The sequence below is a fragment of the Lactuca saligna genome, chromosome 4 (assembly GCF_052625555.1).
Source record: "Lactuca saligna cultivar CGN05327 chromosome 4, ASM5262555v1, whole genome shotgun sequence".
Taxonomy (NCBI): Eukaryota; Viridiplantae; Streptophyta; class Magnoliopsida; order Asterales; family Asteraceae; genus Lactuca; species Lactuca saligna.
The window spans coordinates 29,448,538-29,465,493 of record NC_136420.1 but is presented as its reverse complement, the minus strand read 5'-3'; the positions used below and the strand labels follow the sequence as shown (position 1 = coordinate 29,465,493).

Below are 16,956 nucleotides of genomic sequence, written 5' to 3'. Positions count from 1 at the left end.
ACTAGATACCTATTAGGAACGAGGACGGTGTTTACCAATCCAAACATCCCTCCACATCAGTTTCTACGTGTGAAATAGTATCCATACAAGTGGAAATCAAGTCCATAATATTACATATTAACTGTTAAATGTCTTTTTTTTTTTTTTTCATATGATACAAGTAGGGTTGTAAATAAATCGAACGTTCAACGAACTGTTCATGAACCGTTACGTGAGAAGTTTGTTTATGTTCGTTTATTTAATAAATGAACGAATATGAACAAAATTCTTGTTCGTTTAGTTAAACTAACGAACACAAATAATAGTCTCGTTCTTTCAATTATGTTCGTGAACGTTCGTTTATGGCCGTTAATTTAAGTTCATTTTATGTTCATATATGTTCAATTATATTTAATTAATCTACTATATTATATATTCGTTTATGTTCATATATGTTCAATTGTGTGTTTTTTTTTTTTTTTTAATCTCTGTTCATTTATGTTAGTTCGTTTAACATGTTCATAAATATAAACGAATGAACATGAACAGTGTAGTTCGTTAAACAAACATGAACAATACAATTTGTTAAACAGACAAAAAAAAAAAAAAAAAAACAGTTCATTTATTCATTCATGTTTATTTGTTCGACTACCTTAAACGAACGGATATGAACAAACTCTCGTTCGTATTCATTCAGTTCGTTTACCCTAAACATGTCTTAGAACGGGACAAAGCAACTGGTAAGAGGGGGGTTGGATTTGTAATCAATTAAAAAGTGATGATTAACCTAATTATAGGTGACAAATATCTAGATCCAAGTTTCGTTTGTCCATTTCTTTTTATTTCCAACAGATAGGAGACTTGGGGTCAATAATTATTTTTTATTTCTAATTAGGCTGTAAATTCCGTACAAATTAAACTTAAAAATAAATTCGAAAAGACTTCAGCAAACAAAAAAAACAAGAGAGGGACCCATAACAAGAATTATGCATTTGATCCATAATATCATCAAAAATACTTTTACTTTAATAAAGATTTTCTATTTTCTATAAACAAATCATCATTTCATGGAACAAAAAAGAAAAGAAAGAAAATCTGCACAATCTTTTAAACATAATTAATTACCAATGAACAAAAAGTGATACTCACTCTTTTCCATTTCTTGAAACACGAAAGTAAACCTAAAAATCAAAGAGCAACGATCACACAAGTATTATGTTGTACGAAAATGAAACAAAGTTAACTAGTAAACAAAATTATTAGGCTTCCCACGAAGATCACGAAAATAGCCTTTAGGGTTAGCTTCAAACGCAGCCCTTCGCATCATCATCGGAGATCTACCGGGTGCTCTCATCCTTCTTCCACAGCAGCAGCAGAAATACCGACCGAGACACCGGAACAATGAGCGGACGACGTTGAAACAGCCGACGAAAATGGCAGAGATGCACGACAGCAAGCAGCTCCAGCAACACAGGACGGTGATCAATACGGCGGCAGCTATGAGATAGGGTGTGGCACCGTCGAACCAGTGGCGGATCTGCTCGTCACGGCTGTCCGGGGGGAATTCCTGGTTGAACATCCCGATCAGACGCTGGAAGAAGTTGCTTACGGCGGAGATAACGTTGGTGAAGATGTCTCCGAAGGGGTTGGTCCATTTCTCCGGCGAATCGTCGGCTAAGAAGATTCCTCTCAGATTTAGTTGCAGTGAAGTCGTCGTCATTTTTAGTCGTCTATGGAGATTCTGTGTAACAACCCCTGCCACTTTATAAGTAAAGTTTGCAGTAATTACGACAATAGTCCCTTGGTTATTAGTAAAGTTCTATATTGTGTCCACCGTCATTTTAGTTATAGTTCTTTGAATGAAAATTAAATCCTCCTTAACAAATGAAAGGTTTTTTTTGCCACTTCTCAATCTCTCATAAGTTTTGACACTTGTCATTTTGTGATAATTTTGAAATAAATATTATTCACTTGTCAATTTTTTGTTTGTTTTAATTTTTAATTAAAATCATATACTTATATATGTAAAGTATTAAAAATCATATATATGATATTAAATTGTAATAAATACGTTTCTTTCTTTCTTATTTTAAAGTTGTATATTAAAAAATATTTTATTTTTATACTTTAAGTTTAATCATTTTTTAAATCAACCCGTATAATATACGGGTCTCACACCTAGTTGATAAATATTCTAGGGTTATTTGAAAATAATATATGGATTTATTTTTTTAAACCACAAACTAATTTACTCATAATTATCATCATCTATATCTCAAAAGAGACTTAAACTCATCAACTTTAAAATGAAAAAGTCACTCTTTACCACGGACTAAAGACATTTTAGTGGAGAATATTTTCTATATTTTAAATTCATACATTATTTTTTTAATAATTTAATAAAAATATTATTAGTTTTTATTTTATATAACTTACTTTAAGTAAAGTTCTTAAAATAAATTATGAAGAAGTATGGATTCACAAAATTGTGAAAGGTCACTCGTTTTGACTCAATTTCTTATCGAATTATCATTTAACTAAAGTTAAACAAATTTAAATAGATCTATAATAAATATTAAGATAAAATGAAATCATTAACTATTTTGGTAAGCATAAAATATATATATATATATATATATATATATATATATATATATATATATATATATATATATATATATATATATATATATATATATATATATATATATATATATACACACACGTATGTAAACTTTAACCTAGGGATATAAACTAATGAGAGTAAGAAGAACTGAAAATCAAAGTTGAACAATAATAGGAATCGAAAACCGGATAGGGACCGGTTTTGGTTCGGGTATTAACTGGGAAGGGCCAAAAAACATGTAAAATTTGCTTTGGAACTGAAAAGAATCGATTTAGGTTGTAGAACTGGAAAAACCGGGTTTTATTGGTAAAAGAAATATGTATTCAAGGGCTGTTTGGTACTCTTTTTAAACTTAAGGTGTGTTTGCATTGCTTAGCCTTGAAGGTTTATTATTATTAATGTTATAACTTATAACAAAACCAATCAAAAGAACCATATATTAGACTTTGATTCCAATTTAGCAGTTTATATATATATATATATATATATATATATATATATATATATATATATATATATATATATATATATATATATATATATATATAATATTAAACAGTTTTGCTAATATTAATCATCCTAATTAAGGTCTTACTTGTAGTGGCGGAGCCAGATGGGGTGTTGGGGTACTACAGCACCTCTAAAAAAATTGATTTATGTATATAAAAAAAGTTATTTGCAAACATGGTCTATGTTAGTGTACTTACAGCTAAAGAGATTATATCATATTTTTTAATGTCCCGAATACAATAACTACAAAGAATATTTATTGTTAATTTATGTACCACATATAAATTTTTTTTAGTTTCGCCACTACTTACCTGAAACAATGAAGTTCATATATCATAATCTGAAAAGTAGCAAACTAAGACTTTTTTTATGGAACTGCAAAACTTTCTTAATCAATTAATATTTTAATAATAAATTTAAATTTAATGCTTATGGATTAATATTTCAATGATAAATTTAAATTTAATGCTTATGGGTTTCTGCTGTTAACAAACACACAGAAGTTACTAGTGGTCACTCTGTCACACACTTTCATCTCTTTAAAATTTGAATGTGAATTAAGAATATACCGGAAAAACATATATTCTTGTTGAGTGTTGAACCAAAGATTCCAAACTTCTCGAACCATTACATCATACTATTTTACTTCCACTGTTCAATATCACCCAAGATAAATTACAACAATAATGTTACTTCCACTGTTCAATATCAAGGAAAAAATATATTCATTTTCAGTATATACTACAGTTTGAGTTACATATGAATTGACCATCCTGAATGTTCCCTGATGACTAATGAGCTTATTTTTAGTGTACGTATAGAAATAGCATTACATAAGATGCAAACATCTGTTGAAAAAGAATTGAGTTTGCTTGACTAGGAGGGATCAACTTCACAGAAAGTATTTTTTTTGTGTGGGTTGTGCGTGTGATCAACTTCAGCGTAGCCAATTGATGAGGGAAAAATACTCTTCAATATCCGGTTCCAGGTTTGTAGAACCGACCCGAAAGAACCGATGACTGGTTAAGTCCAAAATACAAAACCAGAAACCGAACCAGTTTAGCTTATTCAGTCCTAAGCGGTTCCAGTTTCGGTTCAATTTTTCGATCCAAAACTTCATCTAGGGATGTCAACGAAACGGGACGGGGATTGCATCCCCACCCCCACCCCCGATTGATTTTGAATTTTTTTTGAACTAAAAGAAGTTGTTTTTTGAGCTTAACGAATCTAATTTTTAGGTTAAAAATATTTATTTATAACATAATTTTACATGTTAAAAACAAAAATATTATCACATCTCATAAACATTGTACTTACAACTTAAAACATGATTTGTGTTGATTTCAGAAGGTCGAAATCATTACTCTTATTTAGGTTATTTTGTTTTTATTAACTATTATGTGCCAGAATACATAGATCTTGACCAATGGATGAAATTAATCAATGAACATGATTTGAGAGTGTATGATATTACAATGAGATAACATGTACCATATAATCCCACAAATTTTTAGCAAAAAGGGTATTTTGGACAATTAACTACATTTATAAAAGCGAATTTTCGGATTTTTAGGGATAATTAATTCTCTTAATTTTAAAAATCAGAACTTTTTTAATTAATTCAAATTTAATTCTAACGTAATCTGTAAACAAAACCGATTTTATTCTGTCAGAATATTTTTTTGTTAGAATGATATTCTTTCAAAATTTTATTCTATTAAAATATTATTGAAGTATAACAAAATTCTTGAATCTGAAGTTGAAAAATAACAACATTCTAATATATTTTTATACATCCAAACTTAAATACAAATTTAAACATCTTGTTACAGACTAAAAGCCTTATACATTTTAATATAATTATACATATATTCTAAAAGAATATCAACAAAAATGAATAAAATTCTTAAAAAATAACAACATTTTTAAATTGTGAGTATGATCAAATTTTATTCATTCTTCACGTTATTCATATTAGGTCTTCAACGTATTATTTCAGTCATTCATATCACAAAAAACAACAAAAACTAATAATAGTTAAAAACATGTTATTTGCAATTAACTATCACTTTATATATTCTAGTAGAATAAATAGAATATGACAGGATACATACAATACATTGTAGAAGAATATATAGATTTTATTTTGGCAGAATAAATTCTGACAGAATACATAGAATACATTCATAAGTATCGTATTTACTGTTAATATAAATTTAGATTCCAAATATACAATAACGAAAGAAAATAGAAATTGAAATTCAGAATCACAAATTGAACCAAAATAATACATAGACAAATTAATTACTTTTCTAAACAACTATATAAAACATGTGTTGCTAGTAATTCTCATATAATGCATACCATAAGGTTAAATTTTTTAGATTCTCTTTCAGGCATTTTAACAAACATTTGTTAGGCATTATCATTAAACAAGCCACAATCAAGTATCAAGAACAAATGGAAAATCAAGAACAATCAAGTATCAAGAACAAATGGAAAATCAAGAACAATCTATCATTATTTAAGTCGAATTCTAAATTATAAAATCAACTTGAATGATAGATATTTAAAATTAAAGAAGAATGAGAGCACAGTGGGTATGCTAGTGAAATCAGAAATCAACAGGAAAGATAATCGAAAATCAGTAAATAAATCAAATGGAAAATTCATGTGAAGAATCGTAAATTAGTAGCATTCAAAGAAAGAATTGCAAGCAATCAAGAAGTAGAAGAATCAGAAATCAAATAAACTTACGTTCGTGGCAGTTACCAACCTTCAAATCATCAATTCAGCAGTTGGACTTCACCAGTGAATTACAAAATCAACTTGAATGGTGGTTCAATTTTGATGTCGGTCGTGATTTTTGGAGCGTGAAGATAAATTCTAGAGAAAGAGAAAAAGAATTGACTAGGGTTTTTTTCAAAAAATTTTGACTTTAACATCCCGTATTTAAAGAAATAATAAACATATTAATTATCTACCATAATTAAATATGTAAAGATTATTATAATACCCTTAAATCATTTATTTAATTATTTATTTTTTCCTAAATTCCTATTAGTACATTCATGCACACAATAGTTGTTAGAAACATTTGAACCTAGCTCTCTCTCTCTCTCTCTCTCTCTCTTTCTATATATATATATATATATATATATATATATATATATATATATATATATATATATATATATATATATATATATATATATATATATATATATATATAGTCGGGCACCATCGGGGTTCGAGATGGGACTGCCTACCCCTGTCCTCAATCCCGAAATTAAAAGGCGGGTTAATCTTGCCCACGCCCCCGCCCCTGACTTTTTTTTTAACAAGTATCCCCATTTGTGATCGGGACCCCACAGATTAGGGGTCCCACGAGACTTTTTGACATCCCTAGGTTCATCCCTACTTTAACATCTAATTTGTTGACGACCCAACCTTACTTACCAGGGACGGAACATAAGCAACAAAAGAAGGGGGGGCAATATATATATATATATATATATATATATATATATATATATATATATATATATATGTATATATAATAACATTTAACTAGATACAATTAAGTTTTGACAATTTAACTAAAGATCTTAAGATAATTATAAAATACTAATAAAAAAGCCAAAGTAAATCAATTAATTTGAGTTATACCATGTATTCTCTAAACCAAGAGTAATGTGACCATTAACTACCAAAAGCATTATAAAAATATGTAATAAACATATGATAAAGACATGTTAAGAAAAGGTACTAAAAGGTCACAGTAACTCTACTCTATACTCTGGGTCTCTGACATTATGTGATTCTCAAAACATAATTATTGTATATATTTAAAACCACACCATTTTGATAAATAGCTTTTAAAATACATTACAAAAAAAAAATCTAAATTTGACATGGAAAAAAACACATAGTGGTTTTATAGAACTTTTATTGTTTAAGATATTAAACATAAAAAATTAAATTTACTAGAGACTACAAGTATAAAAAATAGAGACCGATAATATTTATAAAAAAACATTGATGGATGATTTAAAGCATATAATATTGTTAATAGAGTTTCATGTTTTGATTTACATTTCAAGATATTGTTTCTAGTTGATCTGTTTCTTTAATTTTTCTTTATGGTATCAATTTTCTTTTCCTGCAAGGATTGTAATGCATTGGGCTTTGGTGGTGGAAATTTTAACGAAGAGACAATGAATTATGGTGTTGGTTCACTGAAGTTGAAGGATCGAAAAAAAAGGATGGTGAATACGTCGATGTCACTAAAGATAAAAAGTAAATAGAAGTTGAGGAGGATGAGAGATAAGTTGGTCACTGGTGGGACATAGATTAAATTTCTCAAATGTGGTTTTCAGGTTTAGGGTGAGGAGATACATATATTTAGGGTCTATTAATTTTATTAAATATATAAAAAATAAACACATAAATAAGAAAATTAATTAAAAAATAAATTAATAAGGCGCAATAATCTTTTTAGGTAAGACATAGATAAAACACGCAACAAAAATAAACAGTAGGAACCATCCGAGTTAAAAAAATAAGTTGACTAAACACCCAAATTACTCAAAACCGTAGGGACCATTCTTGTACTTTACTCTTACCTTTTCGGTTTGTTCACATCCGGCTAACTATTTTTTTTATACACATTTAAGTAACGAATTTTTTAGAAGTGTTCACATATGACCATTATGACCAGATGTAACTTGCTACAGCCGATCATAATGGTAAAATGTGAACACTTAAAAAAAGTTTGGTACTTAGATGTGTACGAAAAAAAATAATTACCCAGATATAAACAAACCAAAAAGTAATTACCATAATAAATCTTTATCCCTTCTTCTATACCTTATTCTAAAATTTGATGTGTTGTAACAAAAAATACGACATGAGTATTTATTTTGTTCACAAAATAACAAGAGTGGTATATACAATGGTGGACATTAGTGGAGCCCGAGGGTCCCGAGCTATTGCTCCGATTCCGACAAGTAGTTTATTTTTTTTTCTTCTATTAAGTACAATTATTTAAAATACGATTACAACTATTAATTTATATTTGTTCAAAAAAATCTTTTTGTCACATCTATTAAAAGTTCTGTATCCGCCACCGGATATATAAATATAATTTCATGATTTTAATGTATACCAAATATTATTTGGATTACAAATCATTATATAAATTAAACCATGAATATATATATATATATATATATATATATATATATATATATATATATATATATATATATATATATATATATATATATATATATATATATATATATATATATATAACTAATCTCTTATTTTTAATTTTTTTTATCATGCGGTAAATACGATAAAATAAAAGTTATGAATTTGAAATAAGAATTATCTTCCTCACTCCGGAGAGTCCTGATAGTGTTCTGATTCCCTCCCCAATATTTCAATATGCGAACCCAAGATTCTGTTCTCTCATCGTAATCCATTATTTTCTTCGATTTGTTTATTATTATTATTATTATCATATTATTCTATATATTTATCGGGTTTCTTCGAAAATTTAGTCGTATGAAAATCCTTGTGAAATTATGCTATCGATTATCAACTATCAAGGTTAGTTTTCTATCTGGGTACTTCTGCTCTTTGCTTGGTTTTCGTTTTTCCAAATCTTGCTGACGAATCGAAAACCTTCGTTCTATATTCAATGCAATTTCATCGAGTCAAACTGCTGGTTTTCGAAGTAAAATTACTTTCTCTCATCACCAAAATCAACCAATTAATTTAGTTTATCGAGTCCTATTATCATCGATCGTTCAATATAATCCTGAATTTGGGCTTTATTTGAATCAAAACAGTTTTAATCTCATGCAACTCAAAGGTCACTTTGACATTTGAGAAAGTCAAATACCAAGTCCTTTCTGTACTAAAGAGATGTTTTAACTTTTATGTGTTCTATAATGTCGAGAACTATTGTGTGATTTTTCTCACGTTCTATAAACTAATCTTGGGTTTAAGATCTAAACCCTTAATTTACCTTTTTAATCACATTCTCCATAGCTCTAGATTAATCAACCTGCAAAATCGTCATGGGATGCTTGCTTTGTTGTTTTCGTGCCCCGGAAGTTGACCAAGAAGATGAAGATCTCGATGATGGTCAACGAATTCAACAGCCTAATGCAACAACCAATAGAAGCACTGAGGTACAAGATACTGCATTTGAGGTATGTTTTAATTCCATATGGTGTTGCGTTGCATCGAGTAATAACATTTTCTTTTTTGTAATGTTTTCATTGTTACATTTTGTTAATTGTATAATTATAAGTGTCCTAAAGCTTGTGTAATTGCCTTAATTTGTGTTTTGCATGTGTTTGTGAACACTTATTATGGTATCAAATGTTAAAAATTATCATAAACTACTTGTGCTCCATACTTTGCACATTTTGACCTTGAAAACAAGTAAAGGTTGTAAAAATTGGATTGAGATTTTCAAATCATTTAATTAATCGGGTCAACCCATGTAACATGTTTATTAATTTGGTTGGGTTAAAGTTGAAATTTCGTGACATATCAACTCGCTCACCTGTTTAAATATAACATTTAATTTAATATCAATATTTAATTATCTTCTATTTAATACATATCGCTTAGTTAGGTTTCTTAGATAAAGTTAATTACGCAGTCGGTTAGTATTTTCTTTAAACATTAGAAAAATTATTTGAGTTTGTAATTTATAAGTATCCTGATTATTTAATAGATTGAGATGAAAAAAATAAATAGATTGACGGTTTAATTAAATAGATCAACTCTTATTCAATCCAACTTGAATCATATGTATATTTTATTATTTAATAGGTTGAGATGAAAAAAATAAATAGATTGAAAAAAATAAATAGATTGACGATTTAATTAAATAGGTCAACTTGACTCATTAACCCCTAAAAAATTAATTTATTTGACTAGTAAGGGCAAATTCATATTTTATTACTTCTAATGAATCATATGTATATTTTATTATTTCTCAAGAATTAAAGTTTTGTGCTCTAGAGTGATGCTCTTCTTGGAAAAGGATCAACAGATGTGACTCATTCACAAGTTGTACGAGAACCCGTTCTCGAAAGTAACAAGTTGATCTCTGAAAAATCAGAAGATTGTGTAGTAAAAGAAGATAATGAATGTCTCATATGCTTTGAAGGTGAGTATTTTTTATTTATTTATTTTTTTTGGCGTTCTATGTTTATCATAAACTTATGTTAACTATATTATTTTAGTTTCCAAAAACGATAATTGGAGCTAGAATTTCATTTGTTTATATATTCGGTTGTAGAATATACGCTTGAAAACCCAAAGATTACAACTAAATGCTCACACCATTATCATCTTGGTTGCATCTTGAATTGGAAAGAAAGAAGCGAGTTTTGTCCCGTTTGTTTAAGGGTAACACTTTCTTTTCATTTTTTTTTTTTAAAACTATTTATTATCAACTACCAATTATGGTTACATTTTACCAACATTTGAGGTTTTTACAATTAAGTTCAAACTGCAAACTAACTTGTTTGACCACAAAAGTCAAAGTAATGCTAATGCATACTGAAATTTGAATTTATAGGTGATGGATTTTGAGGAGATGAATTGACTGTGAAAGCGGGCATCCGTATGGATTTTTTTTAGTCAACCGTATCTTGAAGAAAATTCTAACGGAAGATTAAGAAATCTGTCTTGATGCATTGGAGGAGAATGAACATATAATGATTTGAGATTTTATTTTTTTAATTTATATTTGGGAGTATATTAAAATTTTGGTCCTAATAGTTTTTGGTTTTTTTAATAGAATTTCAATATCATAGAACATTTTTATCATCGGCTTTGATTTGGGTGTGATAGAATTTGAGTTTGAAACTACTTTAGAATATAAAGAATGCAACGCTATAAAGTTGGGGAATAATCAACTTTTATTTAGAGTTTACATCACGCTCTACATAGTTCGGTTAAACTTTTATTTAGGTTGGTGAAAGTGGTTCCACTTTTGATACATTAATTTTTCGCTATGTAAATATTACGACATATTTGTCACTCTTTTCAACCATGTCATTTTGGAGTTGGTTTGTCATACAACATTTTTTTTTCTTTTATTTAAACAAATTAATCTATATAAAACCTAAAATTTTAATTAACTTGAAAAGAAATTACAATAAAAATCGAACATTAACAGTATCGTGTTTGGTATAGTGAGTAATATCTTTTATTACGAGTTTCATGTCATGAGTTTTTTCCTTCTCTTTTGCAATGCTTAAATATTGCTTCAAAGTAGTTTTTAAGTTGTCCATCATGCTCGTCATTTTATCTACGTGACTTGAACTGCTTGTGATTCATTTACCTTTCGTTTTGCTTTGTCTCTTCCATTGGGGGCTGGGGCAACTAGGTATTAGAACCATAGTAGGCTCATCCTCATTAAGGTCAACCCCAACATGTACATCCGACGATTGGCTATGAGTGGTTTCAAATGTTTTGGTTCTTTTAGAACCATCCGTGTATAATTCCGAAGTTTTGATATCTTTCCATTTTTTAGAGTTCTTCACAATAGTCCAAAAGTCAATAAATTGAAAAGTGCCCCCTTATCATGCTGATAAATTGATAGGGTTTTCTTCAATAATGTTTCATCATTCACATCAATTTGCCACTCGTGCTTCGCGTTCAAGAATATGTCGTTAAACTCCATGACAACTTTGTTGGTGTTCTTCCACTTTGAGTAAAAAAAAAATTATGGTAGTCTCCAGGCTTCATTTCAGAGAAAACATATTGTAAGTTTATGGTAAAAAGGTGGTCCATATATGTCGTTCCCAACTGTTGGGTCTTCCAAAACGTCAATCATGAATGTGGCAATGCCTTCTCTTCCTCAACGGTCCAATTCTTACAAGGTATCTTTCCTTTTTTTTTTCTTGGGTTTCGATTGAGCTTATCATCATTGGGATGATATAGTTTTTATATTGAAATTGAGTTTGGGATTGGAATTTGAATTAGGTTTCTTGAATGGTCATAAATAGCTTGAAACCATTTTGGGATCGGAATAGGGATTGGATTTCATATTTAGTTTTGGATTGGAATTGGCTAGGATGTGGATTGTGGTATGGACCGACACCAAAATAATGGAAAGTAGGGATGAAAAAAATAGGTGATCCATTTGAGCTCAATAGAAGATAGGTGATGAAGTAGAGACACATCCAAGGGGTATCTTGGCAAAGCTCGGGATGCCCCACATTTTTTTCAATAGTATAATTAAAAAAAATCATTTTATGTAGTGTATATATATACGCATCCATTCACTAATAAACACAAACAAACAACTAGTCTACTGGTTAAGGCGTTGGTTTATTGGAGCAAATGTCTTAGGATGAGTTCTTTCTCCTTACATATCTTTTGTTTACTGTTCTTTTATTTTTCTAGCTATTTATCTTTTTTTTACAACTATTTTATCCCACGTTGTCAAACACATGTAAACTCAATCATTTTCATCTATTATATGAACTTGTTATCCTCATGCTTCATTTAATATCTACTTTGAGTCTCACATCGATTCAAGTATTAGAATATACTTCAACTTTGTGTTTATATAACAAGATTTGATGTTAGTTAATAATTCGATTAAGGTTTGAGTTTGAAACTGAAATCAAACCGGGGAAACCCTAGTACAAACTGGAAACCGAAACACCGAATCGATGGGTTTGGGTTCGGTTCGTCTTAAAAAGTTTCAAAATTGAGGCTGTCAGTTTTGGGTTCGGTTTTAGATCAAAACCAACCCGACCCGGACCATCCTCAATCATTACGGTGGTACCCCATAAACAAATTTGAATACCATTTTACTTTGACCCTGGCTCCGCTACTGTGATGAAGATTTTGAAATGATTGTATTTTGGGTATTCTTCTTATTTTATTTCATCTTGGAGTTTTTAGGTTAGATAGAAAATTAGAGGAAGCTGTTTTCACAAAATAAGAATGTTTGAGTGAATTATATGAAGAATATTGAAGATTGTTGTGTGATATAAAATTGGATATTAGTTGGTATTTATATCGGTTAAAAAAGGCTTAAAATTTTGAATTTATAGCGAAAAAACGAATATATTCAAAATTCTACTTAATCATATAGACCACTTCTGTAACAAAAAAAAATAACACAAAAAATTAATAACCATATGTAATTTACTCTTATGAGTATTGTTTAAATAAAGGGAATACATTAATTTAATATTTTCTAGGATAAACACCGTGACCAAAGAATACCAAAAATTCTCCAAATTATATATATATATATATATATATATATATATATATATATATATATATATATATATATATATATATATATATATATATATATATATATATAAAAGTTTATAACCCGTGGGAACCATGATTATAAAATTAATTAAATTTTTATAGTAAAAACTCAAAATTATTAATCAGTTATTTTAAATAAATTATTAATTTAAAAGATATTTTTATTAGTTATGTGAAATTATAATCGTTGATTCAAATAAATATGTAAAATTAATTTTTAATATATATTAGACATTTTTTTTTTGTGAATTAATGAAAATAATAATATAAAATTCAAATTTAAAATAGAGAATAAATACATTGACAAATAACATCACATTAATGAGGAAGTCTAATAAATTTAAAATGGAGAACTAATAAATTAACAAGTGGCAAAACATTAATTAAGAGGTCTAATATGGTGACACATGGCAAAAGACTACTCTTTTATTAGTGTGTGTGTGTGTATATATATATATATATATATATATATATATATATATATATATATATATATATATATATATATATATATATATATGGGAAAAGTGAATATACCCTTAAGGGTATATAAGCTTAGGTACCCAAACTCACTATACTATATCGTTTTGTATCATATATAGACATTGTCATTGTCCAATGTTCCTATAATTCAACTTCTAACTTGAATTACTTCAAAGATTTTTATAAATTTCATATTTATCTTCCTCTTACATAATTGTCATTTTCAACAATGATATACATAGCCTATTAAGTGTTCGACAAAAAGATGTGATGTAAGAGGAAGATGGTAGTGAAAATTTAAAAATATTGAATACAAATCAAGTTAAAGATTGAAGTTTAACAATATTATAATAAATATATCAAACGAAAACGACGTATTATTATGAGTTTGGGTACCTAAACTTATATACCCTTAAGGGTATATTCACTTTTCCCTATAAAGTCATAAAAAAAATATGTTTATTATAATTAATGAAGGGTATTTTTAAGAACACTTGCACCATTATCGATCGGTTTCACAAAAATAAAAAGTGCAATGCCAAAACCAAAAAATATTGTGGTGGTGGATTCTATGGAGGAAAAGGAGATGGAGATTTGAATTAGTCTTCAGCCAACTATATTTTATGCAAAAAATTAAGGAACTCCAATTTGAATGAACTTTTAAATTTCAAACGATTGGTCGAAAAGAAGTGTTTCGGATTTCGAATGCACCAGATACTAGAGAAGAAATATTTTAGGAGTACAAGTTGGGTTAAAATTGATGAAAATACTAATTCAATCCCTAAAAATAAGGAAATACTAATTTAAATGTGTTTTTAATACTTGTATCCCTAGCATTATCATTTGTAAGATATATATTATAATAGTATTATATTAATAGTTGGTTATACTTTAAGTTTAAAGACTTGAACGTCTTAAAAAATTATTATTATTATTATATTTATTCTATTTATAGAAATAGTAAGATTTCTTTTATAAAGTAATATATATATATATATATATATATATATATATATATATATATATATATATATATATATATATTAAGGTTATGTTATTGTTTTGCAGACTAGCTGAAAAGCTAGCTAATAACTAAAATAGTAGCTGATAAAAAAAATATTTTGATAAAACTAGCTATTAAGATAGCTGGAAAGTATAAAATGACATATAAAGTCATAAAAAAAATATGTTTATTATAATTAATGCAGGGTATTTTTGGAATAATTTATAAAAAACTTTATTAGCTAGTTGAAAAGCTAGTTTGAGTAGTTTTTAAGGGTTGTTATCACTATAGCCCAACAATGTTTAGTATATTGGTTTAAATGGTCCCACATGTTTTTTGTTTACCTTTGAAATCTACAAACTTTTGTTTTATCGGTTGATTTCGTACATTTACCTATTTTTGAAGGTTACACTGTCATGTTAACTGCTAACTAAGCAGATGAGTCAACAATGACATAATGGTGAGTCGACTCTTCGTTGCCATGTGTCCCTAAATACATGTCTTCTATATATCCCACACTATCTTCATTTCTAAGTTTAATCTTCATAAATATACCCAAAATTTTGAAAACCTGTAAGAACTACAATCAAACATGGTGTCATAGTCCTCTAAAAATCTATACCCACTAGTCGATTAATCAAACCCAAATTCATATTCCTCATTTTCGTCATCAAATCCTTCAGCTCCATCCATGTGCCCATCACTCGAGACCAAAGTTCTCGCTAAGAAACTGTTCGTGGACAACAATCAAATCCATGAACAAGAACAACAATCAACCGCTTTTTAATCTTCATAGGAAGTTGTAATCAAAATCCTCGGATCAATCATTCACTTAATCGACAAACAATAGAGCGTCCAATTAGCTTCCGGGGTGTTCGAAATAATCCGTCTCGGATAAGGCAACAACTTCATCGCGACTCTCTCTCGTGTCGGCTACGAAATCCAGTGGTCGTTAGCCAAGTATGAAGTCGCCATGATATTAGATAGATCTCACCACTTCTTCACACTTTGTGTACCTTCCATGAACTTGATAGGGTTTTGGAGGAGTATAGTGTATTTTCGGTGAAAGAGGTAAAGAGGGTTATAACGGTGGATGGAGGTGGTTCTTCGGAGGCTATACGTTAAATGATTACTCATCATCTGCCATTGTAGCTCTTGGTCCCATTGTAGCTCCGGTTCACTTCTAATCATCGATTTCACCTCCATTTACTGTAACTTCCCATAAAGCATCATCCCCTTCTTTATCTTCTCCAAAAATCAGCACAGTTGTTCTATTCATTGTCGTGATTTTGGCTGTTTTGTTCTTCATTTCCGATTTAGTTCACTTACTCATTAGATTCTTAACAAAACACAACTCTCAATCACATTCATATAAATCAAATCGATTCCCAGATGTGTCTCCATCCGACAACTCCAACAACTTATACATTTACACAATTCTAGTTTAGATCAAACATTCTGAAACTGATTCCCAAATGGGTCTCCATCCTCTGATTGTGTCGTTTGGTTATTTGAGTTTTCTGAAAACGATTGATATTACTCCCAACGTGAAGCATTTGGGGAAAATCTTGAGAGGAATGAAGAATGTGACCGCTATTTTGTTCTTTCCTTTCTCTTTCTTTCTCTCTCTTTCTCTCTCTCTCTCCATATATATATATATATATATATATATATATATATATATATATATATATATATATATATACAGAACGTTACAAGGAAAACCAATAGGAAAAGATGTGAAGAAGAAGTTATGATGGTGTATCTAAGGGAATAGGAAAATACTTTGATTTTTAAAAGTCAATGTAGGTTGAGGGAAACTGATGATTATGACGAGGGAAACTCACACCAACGTGGCATATGAAAATTGATGAAGAGGATGGGGGTCACCGGGTGATCCCTTCAAATTGTCCATAAAGACCTTTGAAAACCTAAAAACACAAGTTTTTACCCTTGAAAAAAAAATACAATGGACCATTTAAACTAATATATTAAACATTGTTGGGCTACAATGACAATA

The 16,956-nt window shown here is 28.8% G+C and overlaps 1 protein-coding gene across 1 annotated transcript; it reads left to right on the top strand.

Moving 5' to 3' along the window:
- The first annotated feature begins 8,528 nt into the window (after positions 1–8,528).
- Positions 8,529–11,024, top strand: LOC145038389 (uncharacterized). The gene is made up of 5 exons (XM_078986769.1): positions 8,529–8,731; positions 9,176–9,339; positions 10,163–10,310; positions 10,443–10,552; positions 10,725–11,024. Exons 2-5 carry the CDS (start codon positions 9,205–9,207, stop codon positions 10,749–10,751), a joined length of 420 nt encoding a protein of 139 aa, XP_078842895.1. The 5' UTR covers positions 8,529–8,731; positions 9,176–9,204; the 3' UTR covers positions 10,752–11,024.
- Positions 11,025–16,956: the final 5,932 nt, after the last annotated feature.

What these genes read in the sequence shown, in the direction of transcription:
- LOC145038389 (XM_078986769.1), top strand. Translation starts at nt 9,205, where the DNA reads ATGGGATGCTTGCTTTGTTGTTTTCGTGCCCCGGAAGTTGACCAAGAA. An exon ending in TACAAGATACTGCATTTGAG is followed by an intron (nt 9,340 to 10,162) that starts GTATGTTTTAAT and finishes TTTGTGCTCTAG; the next exon opens with AGTGATGCTCTTCTTGGAAA. An exon ending in TTTGTCCCGTTTGTTTAAGG is followed by an intron (nt 10,553 to 10,724) that starts GTAACACTTTCT and finishes TTGAATTTATAG; the next exon opens with GTGATGGATTTTGAGGAGAT.